This window comes from Conger conger, chromosome 11 (assembly GCF_963514075.1).
Source record: "Conger conger chromosome 11, fConCon1.1, whole genome shotgun sequence".
NCBI classification, from domain to species: Eukaryota; Metazoa; Chordata; class Actinopteri; order Anguilliformes; family Congridae; genus Conger; species Conger conger.
The window spans coordinates 29301599-29328486 of record NC_083770.1 but is presented as its reverse complement, the minus strand read 5'-3'; the positions used below and the strand labels follow the sequence as shown (position 1 = coordinate 29328486).

At 42.4% G+C, this 26888-nt stretch overlaps 1 protein-coding gene across 1 annotated transcript; it reads right to left on the bottom strand.

Annotated features, from left to right (window-relative positions):
• Window positions 1-1704: 1704 nt before the first annotated feature.
• glt1d1 (glycosyltransferase 1 domain containing 1) lies at window positions 1705-26523 on the bottom strand. Its single transcript, XM_061261561.1, has 12 exons — window positions 26291-26523; window positions 25860-26011; window positions 24263-24368; window positions 22394-22445; window positions 19984-20020; window positions 18956-19012; window positions 12359-12457; window positions 12154-12203; window positions 7213-7256; window positions 6736-6856; window positions 5883-5981; window positions 1705-2287 (listed from the first exon to the last, which is right to left on the bottom strand). Exons 1-12 carry the CDS (start codon window positions 26356-26358, stop codon window positions 2141-2143), a joined length of 1032 nt encoding a protein of 343 aa, XP_061117545.1. The 5' UTR covers window positions 26359-26523; the 3' UTR covers window positions 1705-2140.
• Window positions 26524-26888: the final 365 nt, after the last annotated feature.

Below are 26888 nucleotides of genomic sequence, written 5' to 3'. Positions count from 1 at the left end.
AATGGATTTAATTGATAATAAAATTTGTGAACCACTGTGTCAGCAGAAATAAACATAAAACCAAAGCAATGCAATGTAGAATTAGCAACGTAATTGCTAATATGATTACACAGTCACTGCGTGTGTCAAAACATTTACTGGATTTAGCTTTGTCATTCTCAGATGATTGCACTGAATGCAAGGGATGGGAATACAGCCGGAGCCAGCATGCTAAATGCTAACAGTAAATATATTGAAGTACATGTGGTAATTCTGATGTCAGAAAATAAATTTGGATAGTATGTATGGACTCAAAATAATAGATTATTCACATTTGCAATGGACAAAATGTCAAGTTATCAGCATACATTTTTTCTTTGAGTGTGCACTTTATCCAGCCATTATGAGAACTGTACCCTCATCAACCTTAGATCTGTAATAATGACATACAAACTGTACTGACGACAGCCTTTCTCCAATAACATGGTTTGTGCTTGGTTTAAATTGGTTACAGCAATGACATTTCAACTCTATAGAAACCGAGATGGCAGCTGGGTAGAGACCATTCCCTGTGAGACTCTGAGACATATCTGGTCATCTGTACAGATTGGAATCACTTAACACCTTAGTCTTGTGACCTTTTCAACACCTCCACAACCTCTGTGTGTCAGCAACCTCATTCCACACAATTCCCTGACATTCATGAAAACTTAATGGCAATGAATAGCTAAGTTAATGAGTTTTTGGTGGTTGTATAGCATCAGAGTGGCCATTGGCTGCTCAGCAGTGGGACACAAATGGAACAGTAGCCATTGAAGGGGACTGAGGGTCATCAGTATGAACAAAGAGCTGTGTAAAAATGTGACCTGCTAACCAACATGGTAGAGTCCCAACACGACTAGATGCTGTTTTCCATACTGTGGTGCCCAATTCCTCGTCTCACAGACTTTGAGGGCAGAGAACAGCTTGTTTTCCACCCTCCCTTTACCTGGGAGTCAGGTGTGAAGCCAGACTGGCCAATCTGTTGCACTAATTGTTCAGTTAATTACCTGGAAGGAAAGAAAACTAGGGCCGAATTTGGATTTGAGGGCCAGATTTGAGGATCCCTTCTGTAGTGGAAAAGTGGTGTGACTCAACTGACGTGCATACAGAACTGAGTACAGAATCTCAAAAAGTCCCTCAAGGGTAAACAGCTGCACAACCTTTATTTCCCCACCTCATTCTGCTGACAGCACCCTACTTCAAAGACTGTGGTAGGAAGTCTCAATTATCGAGGGAACAATAAAATGTAGTGTGAAATTGGCATCTGAAATCAAGCAGTATATTAGCGTATGGAAAAGACTGGATTTCAGCAGAAAAATAAATTGTGTTGACAGACTGAACACTCTGCATTAGCTCAGTATTGACGGCTAGGTTAAAATACCTGTGCATTTGTGAATGTTTTAATAATGCTGAAAAATAATGTATAGGGGAGCTTGGCAGCTTTAGAAATCATTGTGCTTGGATCGCTGTGGAGTAAAACATTCAGAGTGTAGTTGAAAACATCACAAATGGCATTTCCAGTGTAATCAATATTACTCGATCATGAATGTCAATTTATGTATGCCATGTCAAAAAAGGCCTTTTAAAAAATATTTGCATGCAGATTTGTAAAATTATTTCAGCGAATACAGTAACTAACTACATTTAAACAAGTGTTTCTCAAATATGAAAATGCTGCAGTAGTACCATAATATACATTTATTCAATTGTTTACATATTTCATATCAAGTTGTTTTTCTTTTCAGTACTCTTATATTGTCTTGCATTTGAGTGTCTTAGAAATAGAGTTGTTTTATTCTGTGGTATATTACAAAATATAAATTACAGAATAGAAAGTTAGAGCTGCACATGCTCTCAGAAACTCTGGAAATAGAATTTTACAGTATAAATAGTCTGGGGATATAGTATAGTCCATTATGACTCTTCCCTGATATAACACATTTACAAGTTATTTGTGATAGGGCAATCCTTATCCTGAGCAAATAGCATGGTAAACATCGGACTGTCCCTTCAATTGTGTGTAAACAGCCCCCTGTCCCCTGCTGTTCAAGGCAGTGCTCAGTCTTGAAATGAGCTGCGCTAAAAAAGGTAAACACTTTTTTTTTTTTTTTTTTTGTGCTCAATGAAGGAGCTCCACCAGCTTCTGGTAGACGATCCTTTCCTCTGCCAAGCTGTGAAACGTCTCCGCGTACTGCTTCCCGTTCCTCACAACGCGCTCCAGTAAGGGTCGGTCTTCCAGCAGCCTCTTGGACACGGTGACAAACTCCTGACAGGAACGGAGAAGGGAAGACGATGTGCGTTAACTAAACTCCCTCTGAAGAACAGTGCCGTGATTCTCTTGGGTTCCTTTATTGAAGATGTTCACTGAATGAAAGATTCTGACTGCAGGCAGCTACTCAAGTCTCTTGCCTAAATTCTCTTTCACTCTGTTTTCTCCTTTTTTCAAAATGTGCCAACCTGCCTCACTGCCAGTACTGGACAAAACATATGAAGACGGAAGCGATATGAACTGGAAGGCTGCCTATTATTACAGATGGGAGCACAAACCCTCCATGGATGATGCTGATTGCTTGAGGGCTTGAATGCTCACTAACCAACTGATCATGGTTCAAATGACCTCACCTGCTTAATGTCAGCCTGATAAATGTTTGATAAATATTTAGGAAAGCTCTGAAAGTGCGTACATCCAAAGTCTCTCTGCAGGTGCTGATCTAGGACGAATCGCATAGAAAGATAAAAGTCCGCACACTGCATTATGCTACCAAATGCTACAAATGCTACCAAATTTGTGTCATGTGGTCTCATTAAACCTATTAAACACACTCCAATAAAGGAGTTTCCGACAGGGAGGTGAAACAAAGACAAACTCATTGAAATGAATCACTGTGACATCCCAGAACAGCAGTGGAAGTGTACTGCACCCAGAAATGTGGCTTTTTCCCCATTTATTTTTGAGTGTGCTCAGACCACTGGCTGGAGGGTGAGTCGGGAGCGGGGGATTTTTCAGCAGGTTTGATCTGGCTCATGTATCCCCCACTCAGTGCGCTTTGAGCTCTGCTGCAGAACGGCCAGCGCTGGCCAAAGCCGGGCCATCGGCCACTGGGTTCACTCTGGACGAGGGGGAATTACAACACCCAAACCCCCTCCCCCGTCAGGACCTCCGGGGAGGGTACTTGATTGATGGCAGACCAAGAGCGTGTCGTGTAGAAAACAAGCCCATGGAGCAGAGAAGAAAAATGAGGACACCACTCCAGAGGTCTGTTAGTATGCAATCACATACGCAATGTTTTCCTGTAACTGCCACATCCAGGTGATAGTGCTCCAGGCTGCGACTCTTGATAGTACATGCCCTTGCAGGCAGAAACATTTTAATGAATTTCATGGAAGGGCTGGTGGAAATGAAAGTATGAAACTCTGCTTTAAGAAAACATGAACACGGTAGTGTTCCAGTATCCAATTCATGGCATCCCACATTCCTGGCTAAGGGAATGCACAAATGAGGCTTCATCTGACCTGGCCAGTCACCATAGGCAATTAGCACACAAAGAAATGACATTTCTTTACCTGAGGGGTCATTCAGCATAGCATAATAACTTGCTTATGTTCTTATTTAGGGAATACCACTTGCAGTATCTTTCCTAAAAAGAAGAGATTATGTAACATGATGGGGAGAAGGCCAGGCAGAGAATACTTTCCGTACCACGCTTGTTAAATTCAGCTCGGCTAGGGTGCGCTTTTGAAGACACGACACCTCTGCAGCAGTGTGTCACAGTCTGGCCAGACCCGCGTGTTGGTCTTTTCCACCAGGATGTTTCTGTGTGGTTCAACACTGCTTAACACCAGGGCCCTTCCCTTTGACCACCAGCTGTGCGGCACTGGGAATCACGTGAGTTTCACGTTATGTCAAGTCCGGGCTTGCACTAACGCCCCCCTGCCTCGCCCCGTCACAACCTCACCTCCACCACAGGCTTTCATGTTATGTACTCCTGAACCTATAATTAGAGATCTCTGTGCCCTCTCTCCCTCTCTCTCTCTGGTTGCTCCTCTCTTATTCAGTGGGAGCTGAGCGCCTCCACGCGAGCACTGTTCTGGCACTGATTATAAGGAGGGCCCTCCGGCAGAACAGCTACACCCGAGGAGACGCGTCCTCCAGCAGAGTGAGCCGCTTCACGCTCAGAGCTAAAGCTCTCGCGCGGCTCTGTATCTAACACCGTAGCTCACGGCTGCTGAAGCTTTCTGTCTGGAACGGGTTTCAAAGAGCACGCTGCAGTGGAAAGAAGAGCAAGTTACTTGAACCCGAAACAAGACACAGTATCTCAGGTAAATATTAGGGGTGTCAGCCTCAGGTTTCACGACAATAGGAATCGATTTTGATTCTTGAGACAGCAGTTCGATATTTGGCAATGTCACAAATTTAGCAATGATACTATATCTGATCCTTTTGGACCATAAGAAAAAAAATCAATATACACTGTATGATCCCACTAACACATACAACCAAAATGAGGTTGTGAGTGTGAAAATGTATGCATTGACGTCACGTTTAACAACAAGAAAAAAACGGCACTGGCAGTAATGATAAGGTTCAATCACAATAGTGGCAATGACGATGAGTGGCAGTGTGTCAGGAGAGCAAACCACCATGAGATTTTGGACTATTACATTTTTAGATATTTTGCTATGATTCATAAATTCATTCATTTGCATATTGTATTGACTGGATCGGAACATTGCCTTTTGAATCGATACAACGATCTGGATCTATGTATAGTTACAGCCCAGGTATATATGGATCAATGCAGACAAATATATCCAATGTTAGAAGCAGAAATTGGCTTTGAACAAATAGTCTTTAGTTTCTCAATTTAAATAACTGGGACCATCCTTGTGGAGTGATTTTAGAGCCACTTGGTTAAAAAAAAAAAACCACAAACCAGGAGCAACAGAAACAACAATGTAAAAGTAAAAGCTACAATAAGTGAATGGTATTGTCATTTTCAATACATTCTAGTTTCACCATTTAGGATATTTTTCAGCTTTCGATCAAAACCTATACAAAGCCAAAGGAATTAGTTTCCCTCTGATATGGATAGCTCACATTGTGTTGGAACAGGAAGGAGAGTGGTGTGTGAGGTAAATACAGGTGTGTGCTGCTCTAAAGTGCTCTCGGCTGTGGCTCGGGTCAGAGGGACGGCGGGAAGCCGCGTATCTCACAGCGCCGTGCTGGCGTGCCTGGCTCTGCGGAGAAACCCCGCCGCAGTCGCTAAGAGCTCCGCAGGGTGGGGGGGGGGGGGGGAGGAGCTCCACGGGGGGAGGGGGGAGAGGAGCTCTACAGGGTGAGGGGGGAGAGGAGCTCTACGGGGTGAGGAGGGGGGAGAGGAGCTCTACAGGGTGAGGGGGAGAGGAGCTCCACGGGGGGAGGGGGGAGAGGAGCTCTACAGGGTGAGGGGGGAGAGGAGCTCTACGGGGTGGGGAGGGGGGAGAGGAGCTCCACAGGGTGAGGGGGGAGAGGAGCTCCACAGATGGAGGGGGAGAGGAGCTCCACGGGGTGAGGGGGGAGAGGAGCTCCACAGGGTGAGGGGGAGAGGAGCTCCACAGGGTGAGGGGGAGAGGAGCTCCACGGGGTGAGGGGGGAGAGGAGCTCCACAGGGTGAGGGGGAGAGGAGCTCCACAGGGTGAGAGGAGCTCCACAGGGTGAGGGGGGAGGGGGGAGAGGAGCTCCACAGGGTGAGGGGGGAGGGGGGAGAGGAGCTCTACGGGGTGGGGAGGGGGTAAGGGAGGGAGAGGTGCTACGGCGTACACAGCAGCAGCAGTCTCACGTGCTGTGTGCGACTGTGTGTGCTGAAGGTGACCTCCCTCACCTGAGGGGTGCTGAAGAGCAGTCCTGTGTCCTCGTGCCTCACGATCGCCGCGTTCCCCGGAATGTCCCTGGCGACCACAGGAACCCCCAGGTGCATGGCCTGTAGAGGGAGGGGAGGGGGGAGGATCCGCACTCAGCCCAAATAAAAAGTCCACCCAAGTTCCCTCATTTCCGCAGTCTAATTTAAACACCAGAGGCAGAACTAATTGCACCTATCAGATGAATACCTCGGCCGCAGGTTGTTGTGGAAAACACAGACAGACTCATCAGTGTTTTAAGCTTTCCGAGGATTGATTTAATCCACAGTGTTTAAAAAAAGATTAGCAAGATTACTGCCCTGCTCAGTGATAAGTACGGAAAGAAAGGACTGCGTATTATTCGTTTCGGAAATGAAAAGTGTAATGGCCGCACATCAGTGTGGCTTGCAGGCAGGCCCATGGGGGTGTGATGCCCTACGGTTGAAATGAGATTACTGACCGTGTCTGCACACGGTCCATGTGGTTGTAAGGAATGCTACATCTGAGAACTTTTGTGAAGTCCCCCTTTAGGAGCCAGAGGCCAAAAAACATTACAAATTAAAGCAGGGGGTAAATCCGGTGAATGAGTGTTTGAAGTTTTGGGAACAAACACGTATTGTATTCGCAACTGTGTGTGATGTTTGATGAGCTGCCACTGTCTTTGTCAAATTGCCAGTAATGCTTTTTTATGCGTTACTGAAAGAACAAGACCATAGTTGACTGCTTGTTCGGTAATCATCTGCACCGTTCTGCTGGTCATGGACACTAATGATGGCTTAATGCCACAAAGGCACTTGACGTTCAACCTCCTAACCTACCAGGGGTGAAAAGACCCACCTCCAAAATGGCGGCCGACATCCCTTCTGAGATAGAGCTGTTGACCAGTGCAAAGCACATCTTCAGGGCAGCATGAAGCTCCTCCTGATTCCTTTCTGAGGCGAGGTAGACACCCCTCGTTCTAATGAGATATAGATCAGTGCGCATGGCCTTTTACTTCTGTTACAAACATGTCAGACTTTAGAGAAGAGGAAGGTGTAAGGACCTTGGCACAGGCATGCTGAGAGCTGGTCACATGAAATAACACTCTGGGGCCTTTCATCATCAACAAAAAAACACTGAGCACTGGTTCAGTAAGGAAAGTATATTTTTCAAATATGCACAAACACACAAAAATCTCTTTGCACTGAAGTACTTTCAGTATTTAAAGACACAAGACACATGGTCCAAAGGCAGGTTAGTACATTTAAAGTCTGCGATATGCACTGGAACAAAACCAAAAAAAAGTAAAATAAAGCTGAAATTAAAAAGGTTTACCTTTCAACACTCACTTCCACCTCTCCAGTGAACACAGGATCGATCTGAAACAAGATAAGGTCTCTTAATAAAATTCCACCGTTTGCCCTTATTGATTGAACCGCTTTGCAATATAGATGAATTCAGTTTTTTAATCCCCTGTTGGTGTTTTTTTGTAAGTAGAAGTTAGTAGAATAAAGATACAGTCTTAAATGTGTTTTTCCACTAGGGACTATTGTAAGACTATACTGTAAGTATCTCCTCATCGATGTGTGTCTGTGTGTGTGTGTGTGTGTGTGTGTGTGTGTGTGTGTGTGTGTGTGTGTGTGCACTTATGTGTGTGTCAAAAGACTCTTGTAGCCTATCCACTTAAGAGGTTTGACGCATTGTGAGATGCTCTTCTGCATAACACTGTTGTAATGTGTGGTTATTTGCGTGACTGTCACCTTCCTGTCAGCTTTGACCAGTCTGGCCCTTCTCCAATCACCTCTCTCATTAACAAGGCATTTTTGCCCGCAGGACTGCAGATCACTGGATGTTTTTCGCACCATTCTCTGCACACTCTAGAGACTATTGTGCAGGAATATCCCAGGAGATCAGCAGTTTCTGAGATATTCAAACCACCCTGTCTGGCAGCAATAATCATTCCACAGTCAAAGTCACTTCGATCACATTTCTTCCCCATTCTACGTTTGGTCTGAAAAACAGCTGAACCTCTTGACCATGTCTGCATGCTTTTATGCATTTAGTTGCTGCCACATGATTGTCTGATTAAATACTTGCATTAACAAGCTGGTGTACAGGTCTACCTAATAAGGTGCTCAGTGAGTTTATATACAGTCAGCTTCATAATGTTAGGGACAAAAACGTTTTTTTCTAGACCGTAGATGTCTCTTTTTGCAAGGGAAGTACATGCCAATCAGCAAAAAGATGTCACCAAACTGTCACCAAACAATGCAAAAAATATCTTTCCGCCCCCCCCACCCGTCAGACAGTTGTGATTATCTCAATAAAAACCGCCCTCTTGTGACATCTAGTCCTTGCCCACCAAGCTTGTTGTGACAGGGTAGATCTGATCCAATTACACACCCGCTTGGAGTCAATTCGTGCACAGTTACTGCGGCCGACATTGACAGACAGGGCCATGAATACAAGCCAAGGTCCCTCTGCTTTCAACGGAGAGATTACTGACTGTAATTTAACTTGGAGGTTCTTGAGGAGGCAAAAGTAAATGTGTACAAAAGACATAACCATACACCAGGCACCAAGGTTGAGTTTTTGAATCACTGCATTCCCATCTCTCCTTCTCTTGGGAATTCTAAACTAGGCAATCCCTGTTCACACCATATTTTACATTAAGCAACCAACAAAATGATTGCAGCTGTGATTATTATATTTGTTATAGCAATAAAAATTATCTTATTCATATTGCATCAAAAAAGGCACACCTTTTGCAGCTAGTTACCTCTTTGGCATTACACATTTTAATCATGATATGTACCCTACCAAGACAACCCTACCACGACACTGATCATTGCTCCCCACAGGGGAAAGAATCAGAGGAGCTATATGAAATAAAGATCTTTAACATTTCATTCACGGTAAGTGCTGCATTTGGGATATTAAATGTACAAGCATTCTGTTGCCTGGCCGGGATGTACTAGCACCGCCACAGGAGTAAACTTAAAATACATTATATTCCAATAAGAAAGAAAGAAATAATCAGATGTTTGCCATCTTTAAAGTTAAAATGATTAATTATGGCACAGTATAAATTTTAAAGCATTCTTAACAGCTATCTGAACTAATAACTATAATTCATAGTTCGTTGCAGATTGAGATTTTTTTTTTTTTCTTTAAAGTTAGAATATACAGTATTATTATATATATTCTAACTTCAAAGTTAGGATATTTTATTATTCGTACAATGATTATTATTACTGTGATAATAATATGTGATGTTGGACAATACACCTCAGACCTTAGGTAAATGTCACGTTGTTGTTTTTTAAATTCCTTTACTATTTTAATATCAACCGTAGAACACAACAGGACAATGCCACGTCACACCCTCACTCCCTCCCCATCTCACACCAAAAACAAATTTCAAAATCCCTCCGATTTTCAGAGATTGGGGTCAGGGTTGGGTCGTTTCCCAATCTGATTAATTGCAGTGTGGGATTTATATGCATTAACCGGTCTACAATACAGCACACACAGTAATTCAGGTCAACTAAGCCACAAGCAAGCTGTTGTTAGCTGTTTTTTTATTTTATTCCTGTATCTATTTTTTTCCATTGAAAAACTACATTTGAATGGGTTGCTGATCTATGAACGAATGGCTTTTCTGTGAATTATGTAAGAATGTACACTAGAGCTACAAGCTACAAGGACACTGCAAAATAAAAGTGACATGGAACAATACAGACCAGGTATGCAACATTAAATATGAAGAGTATTCGTGAATATTCTATTCACGTCGACAAAAGGTGAAGCAAGAACGGAAGTGGACAATAATGAAAGAAGTAAGAACAGGCCCAGGGAAGAGGAATCCAGTGGTGTAGGTGCATTCACTAAATACAAAGACCATGATCTTACTGAATGCACATACACCTGTTGGAAATGAATACGGCAATCTGTGGATGCCAACCAACTGTACAATGATACAATGGAATGGTACTTTACTTCCCTGTATATATTGCTGAGAATCATATGCAAGCTGGAACAACCAGCTATGGTGAAAACACCTGCATAAAGACAGTTAACACTATCATTATATTATAGTGAAATCATTTTTCACATTCCACAATGAGTTTGCAGTGGCCAACTTTCATGTGTGCACAGCTTATTTGTATTATCAAATAGCTATGGGCTCCAGGCAATTTTACCTGCATCACTTTTTGAGGTTTTTTTCCATCTTGAAATCAGATTGGTAGTGTTGACTTCAGCGTTGTTTCCTCGGCAACCCACAAAAGGCAGACACGACTTCCAGCATGTCAAGGGTTTAATTTGATGCGCTTTACATGGATCACAGCAGAGACAGACCTTACCAAGATTGAAGCTTATCAAACAGGAGCAATAAAACCGACTGGGAAATGAGTCAGGTGGAACAGAGCGGTTCAAACCAGATGGAGCAAAAAACTAAAAACAAAATGGATGCCTGACAGCACTGTTGACGGAAGACATAAGGAGGAAATGTAAAACGGAAAAAATAAAACAATGTGGAACTAAAACCAAAAAAAGCAAACGAATAAAACAGGAATGTAAGCCCAAGCATACAAAACTGGAAAAGGGGAAATTGGAGATTTTTTTTTTTTTTTTTTTAAAGCAGCATAAAAGATTTTATCTTGAATTAATGACCCACTAACGACCCCAAGGACATTGGCAGGGCCATAGAGACTTGGAGCAGAATAACAGGGCATTTCAGTCCCACTTGCTGTTGCCGTCTGCAGGATCGATATTGAGGCAGGAGAGAGGAATGCAATTAACTCAATGGAAAACAACTTTTTGGTTTCAGTGCTCAGAGAGCAAAAAAAGAAACTCATTTATTTTCTTTTACTTAGGACTGAGGGCTGAGGACATGTGCACACACACGCACGCACACGCGTGCAAACATGCATGTGTGCAAGCATGCAAGCACGCACAGGCACACACACATACCATGAACTACGTATTTAATGGGAAGACCATATACTGTATAAAACATAATTCATATTGGCATTTTGCGAAGTGCATAAAATGAATTTCAAGCCCCAGGCCTCATTCCAATTTTCCCCCTTGGCCTAGATTCAATCCATGCCACTCATCCTGGGGCTATTTTCACCCTAGAAATGCATGAGAAGAACAGACGCTGCTGCTATCTGTCATAGTATAATCTTTCTAAATAACCTGCAGATGTTAAGGGCAAAAACAAGCTGATCATTCAACACCAGTACCCTTGTGTACTGTGCAAAGAGCATTCCGCGGTGACCAAGACAGATTTATTTCCCTTTGACCTTTAAAAATAATTACAAATATAAAGCGACCATAAGGCTGATGTAGAGGCCTTAATGCAAGTCTTTGAAGGATCTCTTCTCCTGACTAAAAGACCCTCTTACCGTCCCCACCATATCCTGACGGTACTAATACAGGATTACTGCATCCATATAGCGCTTTTATCACACTCAAAGCGCTTTACAGCGATGAGGGGGAACTCGCCTCAACCACCACCAATGTGTAGCACCCACCTATAATAATAATGATAATAATAACGTGTTATTTACCTGACACTTCTTCAAAGCGACTTCTTGAGTTGATAAGACTAAGCAAGGGATAATCCCCCCTGGAGCTATGTGGAGTTAAGGGCCTTGCTCAAGGGCCCAACAGCTGTGCGGATCTTATCGTGACTACACCAGGACTTGGACCACCAAACTTCCAGGTCCTGTCATATAGCTTATCCAGTAGGCTTCAGGCTGCCCAGTGATGCTTGCCAGCCATTTTGCACCTCAGTGCACAGGCTAGGGGTGCTGTGCTCCTCACACCCGAATGGTGTGCGTTCACAGGGTAGCGCGTTTCGTGGGAGTCTGGCACACACCCGAAGAGGAGGCATCTGGGATGTAATCCATCATGACAGACGCCTCGATGTTCAGCCAGGGGCCTGACTGCCACAGGAGGCTCACAGCTTACAGCCAATAGCATGCAGGAAGCTGGAATAACTCCACCCCTCTCATAGCCATCCTGGACTGTTGTAAACCGAACCTCAGCAGCCCACAGAACACCTGCCCTCTCCTGACCAGGGCTCTACTTGTCAACCCAAACGCAGCTATCGAGGCTAAGTTCCAATTACAAGACTCCTCCAACTCAAGCTTCTGCACGCTTCTTAATGGGATGTGACCATGAGGTGGGAAATTACTGATATAAACCCAAACGCTGTTTCATACATTCTAAATCCAGTCTCTGAAAGGAATCCACATAGCAACTCACCTTTGGTCCGATGATGATCAGGATGACTGAGGGATCCTCCGCGTGCCACTCTGAAAGAGATCAGCCAGCATAAACCACATAACCAACACAGCCTGAGCAGGAAACAAGGGCATATTTCCTCAAGTCATCAGTGCCCTGTTGATAGAAGCCAAAATGGGCTCAATGTATGTCTCAATTACACTGATATAACATACCGATGCCATACCTGAGAATGCCTGCACTAGGTATAGAGGGTCCTTAACTCTCCGAAGACCACAGACCAGGAGGAAAACACGCAGATCCTCCACATCTGCCCCATTCACCCCTGAACAAACAAAACAGAATAGTAAATAGCGCTGATTGAAAGAACTGACCCTGGGAACGGACTATGCCTCCGCAACAATAAAACCAAAGCTTTTGTGAAACTTGCTATTTATGCTATTTATAAAGTATCAACAACCAAGCAGTGCTGAACTGATGGTTCTTTCAAACCATAAGTGAAATTCTAGGCTGTGAGTTGGTATCATTAATAGAAAGCAATGTTCTGCTTTACTGCATGCTGGCAGAAGCAATTTTGTCTCAAAGCGTAAAGGAACATAGTACATCATTTTTGGCTGTACACTTCGGCATTACAGTCTTATTATTTTAGTCAAGGTTGCCATATGAATCTGCCTGGAATAATAAGTTAAGTAAATGGGTGTTTAGGCCAGTGAATACATTTCCATTGCCTTTGTTTTTCTAAAAATGGTGGCCATCTTGACAGTTGTTTCATAATTTCCTCCCTCTTCATCTCAGCTGATGTGTACAAAGTATTGTGAAGCAAAATGGCTGACGTACATCATCCAAGTGGGTGCAACAGATTGGGGGCAGAGATGAGTTTCGCCTTTCACTGCAAAGTGCTTTGAGATGATGAGATAGAAGTTGCCACATAAAAAATGCAAATTAAATGGTTTTCCTTTGAGCCAAAGGTTCATTGGAAATCCGTGGAAAAGTCACACTCGCGGAACACAGAGAGCACAGTATATCAAGGAACTGCACATTGGAAAATCACCAGCCAAACTGAAGGCCTCAAATGATAATGATAATACATTTTCAGCCATGGGCATAATGTAGCCACAATATCCTGATGTTGTTAGCTATTGAATTCACCTTTGGGTGTTGAGGATGGACTACAATATATCAGAAGACTTTTAAAAGCCAGTATCTTATCCGAGGACAATCAACCATGTCATATACAACGCGGCTTTTGGTAAAGCTCTCCAGCTGTGTATCTAAAATGGGGATCACCACATTTTAGATACATACCAAAAAAGAATCACACACCAAAGGCTGCATCCAGAAGTAACAGACTATATCACAGGCTCAGTAGCTCCTTACTGGAAAAGCTGCCTTTACTGAACGGCAGACATATCGCATCTGTGCTTTTATCGATCAGCACACTCCCATGTTCAGCCCTGTCCTATAACACACACTGCACACAGGCCTGGCTGCTGTGGCAGGTGCACCGCAGAGTCTGATAAGAGCACAATCTACCCCACCACTTCCGTTAATAACTTACCCATTTGCCACAACATCATTTTAAGAAGAATTGCATATTTTTTTATCTGTCATTGTAATAAATATGGCAAATGAGCGATACATTGTAGGAAAAAATAACAAAGTTTAATTTCCCCTGGAACTAAAGCTGGTGGGGAGACATACTGTAGAGGATGAACTGGATGAAAGGATTGTGAGGATTAGTAATCAGGCACTGGAATGCCAAAGGAATCTTTCATGTCCCGGTGCTCAAGGGCGCTCACCTAGTTTATGAGCTGGCAAAGCAGCCGGAAGCACAAGTTACCAAAGACGCTTTTGAAAAGCTGGATGATTACATTACTTATCTGGCACTGGAGGCTCAGACAATTTGGAAAAGCTCAGACAAACTGTAAGAGGTTCATTTACAGAAAAGCCACCCACTGGGCTATGCCAATTGGCCATTAACAGGTGAGTTCTGTACGATGAATTCTGGTCTGCTGTTGGCAAAGAAAACTGAAGTGTTGAGCCAGAGAACAACATGATGCCACATGTGGGTCATTTTGCCTTTACAGAAAGAAATCACAATGACATAAAAGCTACAAGAAGCCCTATTACAATTAATTGTAAAAATAAAATAAATGATTTATTAACACTTTCAGTCCCAAGAGTGCCATGTGGCAGTCTCAACCTTATACCTTTTCAACCAAAATTTTTAAATCAAAATGACTGCTATACTATTGACTTGAGGCCTTATTAAAACCCTACAAAATTATCTCAATTTTCATTTTCTCAACCAAAGCCAAAAGCCTGAGGGATTTGGGTGGAGCCACTTGGGGACTGAAAGGGTTCCTAATAAAGTGCTCAGTGAGTGTATATTCTGAAGCAGATGTTAGATGACAGTGCCTGAGAAAGCACCAAGAGGCATGTTTAACATATATAATTTCACAAATATGAGGAATAAAATGTAGAATATCAAGTCAGAATGCTGACACCTGTTCTAATTACTGAACAAATAGACGGGAGAAGCTTCTGAGTATTCTATGAAATATTCTAATTACATGCAATTACAAACTGGTAAATGCGACGCAACCTTATACTGTCTGACCTAATGGAATATGGAATAAATGGTGCAATTAAAATAATTTCACTCTGGTTTTGGCCCAGCGAAAATGCTGAAAGATGTTTGAAATTAATCTTCAGATTCTCTGATATGGAGGTCACTGACTTCACCAGAGTGATCATAGTCAAGGCAGCTTCAGTGCTCATTTATAGTGTATCTGCAAAATCCAGCTTCGCACTCAACCAAAAATAAATGAATAAATGAAAAAAGGTAAAAAGTAAAAAGCAAATAAAACACTGTACCCTTGAAAATGAATAAAGCAAGTTTATGTATGCAAACATGTTTGAGTATACATTTATCTTTATGGTGCACTATCCTAATGACTCAGTGTGGGCCACACAACATTCACATTGTATTATCAATGCAGTATGCAGTACTGTGTTATGAATGTACTGCATTATATGGAGGCGATTTATATAAATTCTTCTGGCCCTTTCTGCTTCCAAGTTCATTTTTCAAACCACTGCACAACATAAACCATTTTGTTTTGAAACTTAGATAAGACATCTATAGTGCCTCTTGCACAGTTATATCCCATTCACTTCATTTTTTAACAGAAAACTGGACTGGTTCTAGTTTATTCTGTCACTACCCGTTTCCCTGAAGGGCCTCCATATTCATCCTGCCTCTGACCTGCATTGGCCATTTTTCATTCCTATCGGTCACTTAAACTAAATAGGACTCGTATAAAGACTCATACGGTAAGAGTGCTGCTTCACAGTCTAGTTCACAGTAAAACTCTGGCATATGCAGTTCTGTAAATCACACTGCTGTGATATCCCTACTTTGTGTAGGCACAGGAGAGAGCAGTGCTGAGACAGGCGGAGACAGCCTCAGTCCCAGTGCAGCACGGCAGCGACCTTTCACAAAAAATCCCAAATTCTCCCAACATCATCCTTTTTGTACATGCAGCCTCCCGGGGCCCAGTGGGGGAGAAGCTGAGAAACTCAGACAGAACTCGGCTCTTTACTTTCATTTCGCCCGGGTGGGGGGTGAGGCTTGTGGAATATACACAGTTCAAACGGTGCGATGTAATTGGATAAATATAATTATTCTGAAGTGGTTTCCATCAGATCAGTACAAAGTGGAGTCCAGGGCGAGCTTGTGGTGGGTAAAGACGTTCTCTTCACTATTTCACGTCTAAGACCCAGAGAGGAGAAGATGGCGGGGTCAGGTGCAGAGAGACAGAGCTTACAAGCTTGTCAAAGGAAGGAAAAATCAAGAAAGATTAGACGGGAAAAGAGCCCCATGGGGGTGTCGGGATGAGTTCCCTTTCTTCTGAAGGAAAACTGATTAGGACAGATCATCTGCTAAGCCAGCCACATTTGTTTTGCGCCCATCTCCTGTCCCTTGCATGGCAATCCCCGTTTTTGTTCTTTTTGCCTTTGATCTCAGGTGGCATTTTTCTCACCCCCCGTGACTTCAGTGCAGCCGAGGGCCACAAAATGCCACATCCTGACACGCTGGATGGGCCACCGGGCACAAATCAGTCGCTTCCACATGTTTATACGCATTAAGCTATCTCTCGCTTACAACTGAAGGAAAGTGCTTGACAAGGCCTGTCCATAAAAGAGACTCATTTGCTGAGGGCAACACAAACCTGAAGGGTGACTGAGAGTCATTTTAATCAATTAATTCTAAATAGCTAATAATACTCCAGACGGAGCCTGTCATTATTCTTTGTACCTGTTGTCTCCACTCATCCGTAATAAACAAACCAAGGGAACATCTTGAAGCATATTTCTCAGCTGTAATCTCCTGTTTGTGACTGTTCAAGTGTGAACTACAGATATTATAGTCCATCTTAGGGAGGGAGCCCCAAGTGTAAAACTAACAGTATCAGCCGACAATGCAAAATACCCTGTTCCCCACCTCAAGAAAATACATTGAAAAAACTAATCTGCTCTTACCTGGGGAAAAACTTGTTTTTGTACAAATGCAGAAAGATTAAATATACGCCAACTCAGCTTTTATACTGGTACAGATTCATCTTTGGTAGATTCAGATCTCTCACAATAACAGATCGGAAAAATAATAAATTGTGCAAAAGCAAAGGTCAGACCACATTTTGCAACAGTTCAGCTTTAAAATAAAACATCTTGCCATGTGCTATTTTCTTCCTAGAAAGCACAGAGCCAGATTAAATCAGTGTACAATCCTCATAAAATATTTTTCTACGAGTCTGTAGAAATAATAGACAATTTGAGATTTGCAGGTGGACTGAATTTTGTTAATGTGCTTTACACCTAGCCTGTCAAACTAAAATAAGCACTGGACTGGCAGATTGGTACGGAGGACAATGGTTCCCTCAGGGAACATGGAATAAATGCATCTTCCTTTTTACCATCCAATTTCAGAAAAGCCATATTCATTGTTTCTTTCTGTCTTATAGCAACCACGGCAGATCAACACACACACAGAATATGGCATTACCTGAAGCAGGCTACCAACAGCTGAAACACATGAAGGAGCTTCAGACGTGCTGTCGCATGTTGGTGCGATGATAAATCTGAGGAAGGATCCTTGCGGGAGCAGTCCCCGCGGAAAGCCGCTGCTCCACCCTACCAGGACACCTGCCTGCATTCTCCCGCACCTGTGACCCCCAGCGCCGTGTGTGACTCATCAGCGGGGCCCCCGAGGCCAGGGCCTGCCCTCCTCCCCCCGCACCGCACGCTGTGTGCAGCAGGGGGTGACACACACACTGACACGGGGCTCCTTTGAAGACACTGCTGCCACAGAGAATTTCCACCCCTGGGCCTCCACAGCTACCAAAGTACAAGTACAAAGAGACATCTCCCATCAGAGTCACCCAGGGAAGACGCTCTCATTTAAAGCAGAGAAGGCCTCTGAGTTTCAGCCATGTCTTCATGACGCAAATAAATTAGCCTATTATTATTTATGCTGATTTATACATTGTGTGTATTGCGTACCAAAAATACAATACATTAATCCTTTAGCTTTTAACGTCTATGCTAACCTACTGACAGCCGGCACTTTGCCATTCCCTTCATTGATAGATTATTCTACAACTGAATGCTACGAAAAGCAGCATACAATTGCATACCTTGTAGATTTATGGATTTGAACAAAGAAAGGATTAGCAGCACAACAGAAAAGCCGACATGGAAAATGGTGGTGAATTTAAATAAATGAAACTGGGTATTAAAGCTGCACCAAATGAGATATGGACCCCCTCTGTTAGTGAAGACAGAGGGGACAAGTGCTGACAAGACAGGCTGGGGAATTGATATCTTTTTAGTAAGAGATTCCAGCATCCTGCCACTGCATTCTGTTCAGTCTGAGGGGTATGACAACTGAAAAATAATTACCTACAGAGAAGGGGGAATGTCTTGGTGCACCACAGTTCAAAACAGTTCATATCACAAGACATCTGGAAAATGACAGCAATGAAAAAAAAACGAATCTAATCTAATCAAAACAAGCTGACAGGACAAAACACTTTCAGTTTACGTCAAAAAGAAACAAGACAAACTGGACTGTATAATTTTCCGCCAGTTTGAAAAGTCGCAAAGCTGTCCCACAGGGTCGGGCTTATGTCCACCGGAGACTCAGAATCACAGTATGAATAATTTCACAGCTACAGACGAGGACTAGAGCATCACAAACCGTGGTTTTAAACTCTTACCTATTCCAAAAGCCCTCTCCCATGTATATTTTATCATCAAGTGTCTGGCCACAGGCGGCAATCAGTATTATTCATGCCGGTTGGGGGGGAGATGACAAATGACGCTGTTTTGAGAGTTATTAATCGAGGGGTGCTCTGTGCTCTGTGCACAGTGATGTAGCAGGGATGGAAATTGCCTCACAGTGTTCAATTTAGAATAAAGTCTTAGGAAGGGTGTTGAATAATGACGGGTGTTTACGGTGGTGGAGGGACGGGGGACTGGTGCAGCTGGGGCGGTGGGGCGGCGGGGCCCGGACCGGGGACCGCAGAGGGGGACGGCTCCCGCAGATTAATGCCCCGCCACGTCTCCCGCGCGGGAAAAGAAAGTACTCGGGCATTTATCTTGAAAGGAACACCGAATAAAACACGCCTGACACGCTATGAATAATTCCCCACAACTCCAGCCTCCGCCCAGCCGACTTCCCCCTTAGGGAGGGGGGTGCGGGTAAGAAGGCGATCGGCCCCTTAGCCGTGGGGCGGGGCGACGGGGCACGCGGCAGTACCTGAGCTCTTCAGGAAGGCGCTCCAGCTGAAGCTCGTGGCGGCCTGGGTCTCGATCCCTGGGTCGCGGAGAGAGACAAGAGAGGAAACGCTTGACTTATGAGGGCAAAGCAGTGGTTTCAACACATCATATCTGCTGTGAAGGGGCAGGGGAGTTACATGGCTGTGAATGAGTGGGATGTTTTAGAGACCTCTCCCAGGCAATTACTCGCTCGCCCGGGCTACTGCCGTGATCTGCCCATTGGAGATGCATGGCTGCGGGTGGAGTGCTGGCTAGGCTAGGGGGAGGAAAGGAGCCCTGGGTGTAATTATCATTCCCTGACATTTCTGACTCTCGCCAAAAAGGTCATCTCATTCATCATCTACCGCCCCTGCCCCCACGACAAGCAAACACGCTCGCCGCTCGGCTGCAACAACGCCCTCGTTCCACGCAAAGCAAAGCCAAGCGATTAGCCCCTCAGAAAACCACCCTCGCTGCTTCGCTGCCGTCTCCCTCGGGCTAGTGTGCTGATTTCTCAAGCTTCCGCCATGTCCTGCCTACAATTTTGACCAATTACAACCAATTAATGCCGCAAGCTCCTGTGGTTCACCGAGCCCAAATCAATCCAGGCATGTTCCGCCAGGACAACAATCAACCTGCGGGGCCTCTTGAATGACATCCCCTTTCCAAAAAATCAGGTTGCAGGCATGGCCCTTTTAAGGATTTTTGGTCCCAAATGCGTGTTTGTGGAAGGCCGGGAACGGAGAGGAGTGGGCAGAGGACAGCTGGGTTAACGCTCAGGTGTGAGGGTTTAGCGGCCTGAGCCTCCAGCCGGCCTTCACTACCCACACACTCACCCACCAGCGCAGTTGTTCACCTCTCTCCGGGCACGCCAGCAACCCGGCAACAGAACAAATGGAGCCGCGTCGGAATGCCAAAGGAATTAAATCAGATAGTGAACAGGGTTCTGGCTCTGCCATGTGAAACTGCCAACACAGCCATGCAAACAAAGCCATTACCAGACATGCAGCACACAGATTCACACCTTACCTTGGGGCTGGATATAGATTTTACTGCTCTGGGACAGCTTAGAGAACAAGAAAAGTAGTACAAGAATGATTAGGCTAATAGTTGATTGCTTATTGCTTGCTTATACACCCAGTGAGCACTTTATTAGGTATTTGACTTACTTTCTTTGACTTATTGGTCTTCTGCCACTGCAGCCTATCCACTTAGAGGTTTGACACGTTGTGTGTTCAGAGATGCTCTGCAAACCACCATTGTAATGTGTGGTTATTTGTTACTGTCACCTTCCTGTCAGCTTTGACCAGTCTGGCCCTTTCTGAGCTCTCCCATTAACAAAGCGTTTTTAGCAACATAACTGCTACTCACTGGATGTTGTTTTTTTTTTTCACACCACTCTCTGCAAACTCTAGAGACTGCTGTGTGTGAAAATCCCAGGAGATCAGCAGTTTCTGAGATACCCAAACCACCCTGTCCGGCACCAACAATCATCCCACGGTCAAAGTAATTTAGATCACATTTCTTCCCCATTCTGACATTTGGTCTGAAAAACAGCTGAACCTCTTGACCACACATTCATGCGTTTATGCATTTAGTTGTTGCCACTTGGCTGATTAAATGTTTGCATTAGCAAGCTACAGGTCTACTTAATAAAGTGGTCACTGAATGTAGATACAAAAACAACATGTCTTTTACACTTTTTAACCATCTTTGTACATACATGGAAAGGACAGTCTTGAATAGCACAGTCTCAAAGGCTTGAGATATAAAATTATTAGATTATAGAAAATATAATTTAATGACTAATTTATAATAATAATTTTAAATAATATTACTCAAATATTGGAAATAATCTATGAGTTAGCATAGAATTAATAATAATAACAATATTATTAATATTATTAATATAATAATTATTATTATTATTGTTAGCATGACAAGGAGCTTTTCCATAGCCAAATAGTACTACTACAGAGAGACCTCAGTAATCCAACAAAAGGTTTTATCACAGTAAATGTATTAACTTTAGGTCACAACTATGCTTCAACAATGAAATCTCATACATAGGAAACGATTCTTTATATCATCTCCTATTACGAAAATTCCATTCGCCTGAAGAGAAACATCAGTAGTGTGGTGTTATGAGCAATTACATACAAACAATATTAGCCACTGTTAGAACAATTCAGGCTTGACAGAATAATAAGCAGCATATTTATATGAACTCATTTATAAATAGATCGAGGAGGCAGCTTTTAGATTAAAAAAACGCTAAACGCACCATGATGGAAATAATTCTGCGGCGATGAAAAGGAAATTGGGCAACGCTTATCATGCTGAATTTAGCCGGATAAATTCTCCCATGCATTCGGTCTCAATAAATAGTACGCTAGACGCGTCGTGCCCTGCGCTTGTTTTGACTCCTGACTGTGTGCCGTCAGCGCTAAATTGCAGAGATAAAGTGCGGCAGTTTCCTTCAATCTGCAGGCAGGCAGGGAATCTAATCTGGAAATAAAACATGGTAATATTGTTTAATGCCACAGCGGTGAGGAGCGGTGGAGGATATTGTGTTTGCACCAGTAAACCCCCTCTGCTTTATTTATGCCGGCTGTCTCATGATGCTGGCTTCCACTGTAAATTGTGAGAGAAGATATCTGTGAGATACAGTAATCTACATTCCCTCCTTGACCCATGGGCTCTGCTGCAATGTATCTTACGGTCCTGCAATGTGGTCGCTTGATTTTCACCCAATACAATATCCTTCACTTCTGACAGTGCAAACATGCCCAATCACTGAAGCCTTACATAGTGAAATATTCCTTTAAGGAGACAAGAATATTAGGGAGACAATAAATATTTTGTTCTTAGAGTTATTAAAATGACATTATAGCAAATAGATTCAATATATTTCATTGACTCATTATTTTTGAGTTCAGTCCCAGATCTATACTTATTTTATCCTCATTTTATGCTTGTTTCTGGGAAGCACTTTGTAACTTCTGTGTGGAAAAGTGCTTTATTAATAAATAAAGATCTAGGTAACTGTTGACTGCAGATAAATGTTGGTTCACTAATGTAGTAATGTTCACCATCCGATTTTAGCCATAATTTGTGCATTATAACAATCTGTTAATCTGGCTGTCGGCCATGTGAGACACAGCCTCTGCACTGCACAGAGAGAAAACAGGGGAACCAGCATCTTGTTGAAAATGCATTACATAGACTACCCCCAGAGCATTAACTTTGGCACAACAGTTTTTCTTAAGTGAACGCTTCAATGAATTCTGAAGGAAATGACAAAGCTGTTACTGAATGTGATAAGGGCTATGGTCACAGCCACCTATGGGAAGACTTTTTGGGTTACTGTTGTTCTTGCAATGCTGGGAACATTCTTCAGTATATTACAATAAAAGTGGTATAAACAGACATATCCTACCCAAAAGACTTCAGCCTCTTCCTTCATTTTGCAGGAGAATGCAACAGCAAACCTGGAAGTTTTTGAAAAACATCATTGTTATTTAGCTATACTTCAGGGAGGATCACAAACCTTACACACAGTCTAAGTCAGCTGTGAGCCTCCTTATGCTTGATATACTTTCTTCCAACTGAACCTGAACAGTAAATACAATGTGATTTACAGAGTACATGAACTCTAAACTCTATGGCCATTGCACCAATAGACCTGCATAATCAAATGAATCAGGTCTTAGACAACTCATTGTGCTGTAAAAGGAACTTTTTAGCTATATTCAACTTATCAAGAAATGGAAATTATTTGTTTTTCCTAAATTTATTGCCAAAATATTACAAAATAGATATTCAAAGAGGAATTTTGTGATTAAACTACTAATAGGCTGACTGGGCGAGTGGTGGTTTGGTTTGTATTGATTGATTGAAATAGCAGGTGTATGTCCTTCGGTACCGGTGAAAATTGTTCAAAAATACTTCCATGAAACAAGAATATGGCTAAAGTGATAACAATACTTCAATATGATGATAATCAATACTTTCTCTCACAAACTGTACTGTCTCTTTAAATCTCATCGCCATGCAGTCTTTTCACAGCCCTGATATTCACGGCTGATGGCCTGCTTGTCGCTCTCTCAGAAGTAATCAACAATCTCGAAAGAGCCTGAACAGAAAATCAAAGACAGATGAACAACAACTCCTTAATATCCTCAATACTGTAGACAGAAGGTGGGAGTGGTAGTTCACTGATGGTTTGATGATAAGGGAGGTGTGTGTACTTGGAAAAGAATAGATTTTGAGCCAAAAAGTTGTGCCTCTCATTTATTTTCTGATTGTGAATAAAGCCAACGGGATCTAGATTTGGAGGCCTCAACTCCATGATCAAGGTACATCTGTGGAGGCAGGCTCAGTAGGGGGTGTGCTGACAGAGACGTTTGAAGTCACAGGCCTACACTACACTCATGTTCCCTAAAGGCAATTATTGCTTCAGACTCCAAGATGGGTGTCTTGCTGACAGTAAAATCAAACAGAATCAGGTGAAAATAGAAACTCCCAGCCCTATTTAAAGAAAGCCATATGCCTAGCACTTATAAACACCTACTGTATAAACATGTTAATATGCCTTCAGACTTGGAATAAGAAGAGGAGATTTATGCTGAAGAGAACCCACTGAAACAAAACTGTATGTCAGTAATCTCTGCCTGTGGGGTATCCCACAGGTTAGTGTAACCTGTAACTTAATTTACCCACCAACACTTTCCAGTTAATCTGCACTTATCTGTAAAATCATCACCTTGTTGCCAATGTTTGTTACCAAATACATATGAATGGGTTATGACAGCAAAATGACTAGCTCAATGACTCTTTGGAATTGTCACAAAAACAAACAAATCTGTTCAAAAAGTAAAAAACACAAGGAAAAACATCAATTACTGTATGCTTGCACTTACAGTATATTAAACATATGTAAGTATGTTCTGCACTGATGCACATTTGTGCTGCCAAACTGTTATCAGCACACCATGTGCTGTGATGATTTATATACATTAATGAGAAATTCCATAAGACACAACCAGTCAATTCTAATTCAGAAAAGAACTATTACAAACCACATGTAATATGGCTCACACATGTATTCATAAATACATGTAACTTTCCAACCATCTTGTTCAACAGAATACTGATTATTTTCAATAGACTGAATTAGTGGATATATTGTGCTGAAAGTTGTATATAAATGGAAATGCCTTTTTAAATGCTGTTTAAATTTGGGCCAGTTTCTGGCCCATCTCCATATTACAAATATGTACAGTAAGGAACAAAATATGAAGCTTGCCTTGCTTTCTTCAGCACCTGTTCCATCACCGCACGTTTCTTCTCATCCTTCATGTCCTCGTTGAGGTCTGTTCCTCCAAAGATGATCCCGTATGGGGCCTCACTGCCTGGGGCAACATGAAAACCAGAGAGGAAATGTGCCACTTCTGTCTCCCCGTGCTCATATTTAGAGCCATCAGAAAGATATTCTCTGGCTCTAGAGGTACTCTCTGGGCCCTCCCGTAAAACATTAATCTTTCTTGATGCAGCTCATTAGGCAAGGAATACTGTGTTTAAAGCCAAGGAAATGGAACCGCTCACCCACGCAGATTATGGCCACACATTCAGGAGACACTCCTGATAAACGGCTTATCCTCCAGTCAGGTCTGAAGGTACATTTTCCCTGTGATGACAAGGTGCCTACTCAACTGTGTCTTTTCTACAGAACGCTTGATTTGATTCTTTTTAAAAACAACAGTCCTGCTTGTTTGCTCACACAGCCTCTTTCTCGCTGAAGGTTCTTCCTGACTGAAACGGTTTCACTGAAATAATGAAAGTTATGTTTCATTGTAAGTTATGTACACGCTTCGTCATGTTATATGGCGGAGTTGTGTTGAGGCTGATTAATTATGCTAATATTTATGTTAGGATGTACTGATAAATGAACATAACAAACATACCAATTTTTTACTGATCAGTTTTATAGAGAAATTGAAATGAATCTTTCTCAAAGCTGGTTTGATATAGGCCTATAAAATATTTTATATAGGAATAAATTCTAACATGTGCTTATTATAGGAACCTCTAGAGGAGGGTGGTAATGCAGCCAGAGGAAAAATCAATACATCCATATGTCTGCATATCTGTCATCAAAATCGGGCAACTGCGGTCACAAGTGCGTAATACTAAATTGTGTTTCCTGTGGCATAAGTTTGATGGGCAAGGCTAAACAGATGGGCAACTCTAAATCAGTTGACTGCCACTGTTATTACAGTGAGCGAGCAGGCAGTTTCGTCAAGAACAGTCCATTGAGAACTCTACAGAGCAGGACACCATACTCTGGTCTCACTATTCATTACACCACACAATGCATGTTTGGCAAAATGTGATATGGTGAGATTATTCAACCTTCAACACGTTCTTCAACTTTGAAGGGTTCTGGTGGTTCCGTAATGGTGCAAAGTGCATTTCTCTGGTATGGTTTGGGTGCACACCTAAGAATGCAAGGATAACGCCAATCACTACTTAATGATTCTGCATGATCACTTTGTTTTACCATTCATTTTCAGCCAGGAAGGATGTCATAAGCCTTGGCCTTCTCAATCACCATATCTGAACCCAAATGAGTATTTATGGGGAAATGTTGATATGTGGAAGAATGCTGCTGCATCCCTCCTGCAAATTCAGACAGGGGCATTCTATGCCACTGGTTTGGTGGCACGTGACCACCCAACAACTCATTAAGTGAGATAATTGGCATTTCCACCTTCTTGGTCACTATATTATACACATACATGTATAACAATTTCAGAGGAAATAAATATGTGTATTTTTATTACATTTATTCACACAGGGTTCTGACAAATCTGTTATGCATACTGATGAAGTAAGCTTTTTACCAAGGAGAAGTCTGCCTCCTTTATATAGATGAATGGCAAGTGCCCCTTCAAAAGACGGCTCCCCCGTCACCAAACTTGCAACGTCAGCGGGAGAATTGAAGTCCAATATATCTCGAAGAACACAAAGGTGACCCGCTGATTCTATGTGTACCCTGAAACGCAGAAATAAAGCAAATGTTGATGACGAGCAATAGGGCCAAAACTAAAACGCGTAGCTCTATGCTTGTATAATGATCCGAAGAGGCAACTTTGAGTAAAAATGTGTGTTGTCATTTGAGAAGTATACCACATGGGATACGACGCAGAGTAAACGTTATCCCAGACAAAATAAAATCATATTATTTTTTTATCTTTATCTTTTGATAAAGTAATCGAGGATAGCCTGTTGATAGTTAGCAATCGTTTCAAGATTATAACTAGCTAGATCATACCTGATCCTTTCGGCTGTGGTACAATTTCCTGTTTTTGGACTTAGACAAGCCAAAAATAGCAATTTCATGTCGATAACTACCAAAAGAAAACAACTGATTCAGGGATTTCTAATCTCTATGTCAGAACTAACCGTTATATAAAAAGCTTCCTACACAACAGACAAACGAGCTATTTTTAGAACTAAAGAGCAAAAGTAGCAAGCATAACAGAAGTGAATGCTCATGTTGTTTGATCTCTGTCCGCCTGCTAAATCCTTCCCATGGAAACATTTACTTAAACGTACCGACCAAAACTATTTCCATAAACATAGTTTCGTCCATTAGATAAAATATGCATGTTCTTATAAACACTGTTATTTGAGATTGTACAAGCTAAAATGATGTGCTTATTATTTATAGCAGTACAATCAGATATCCTTGATAGGGAACCAACTGGTAATTTGGTTTCCTTAATACAACATAGCCAAATAGTATAATTATTTTTAGTTGAGCAATACTTGCTACGGTAGAAAATAAGTATTACAACAACTTCTGTAACTTCTGAACTACTGTAGGAAATATATGATCTATTATCTATCAATTAGTGTCATGAAATATT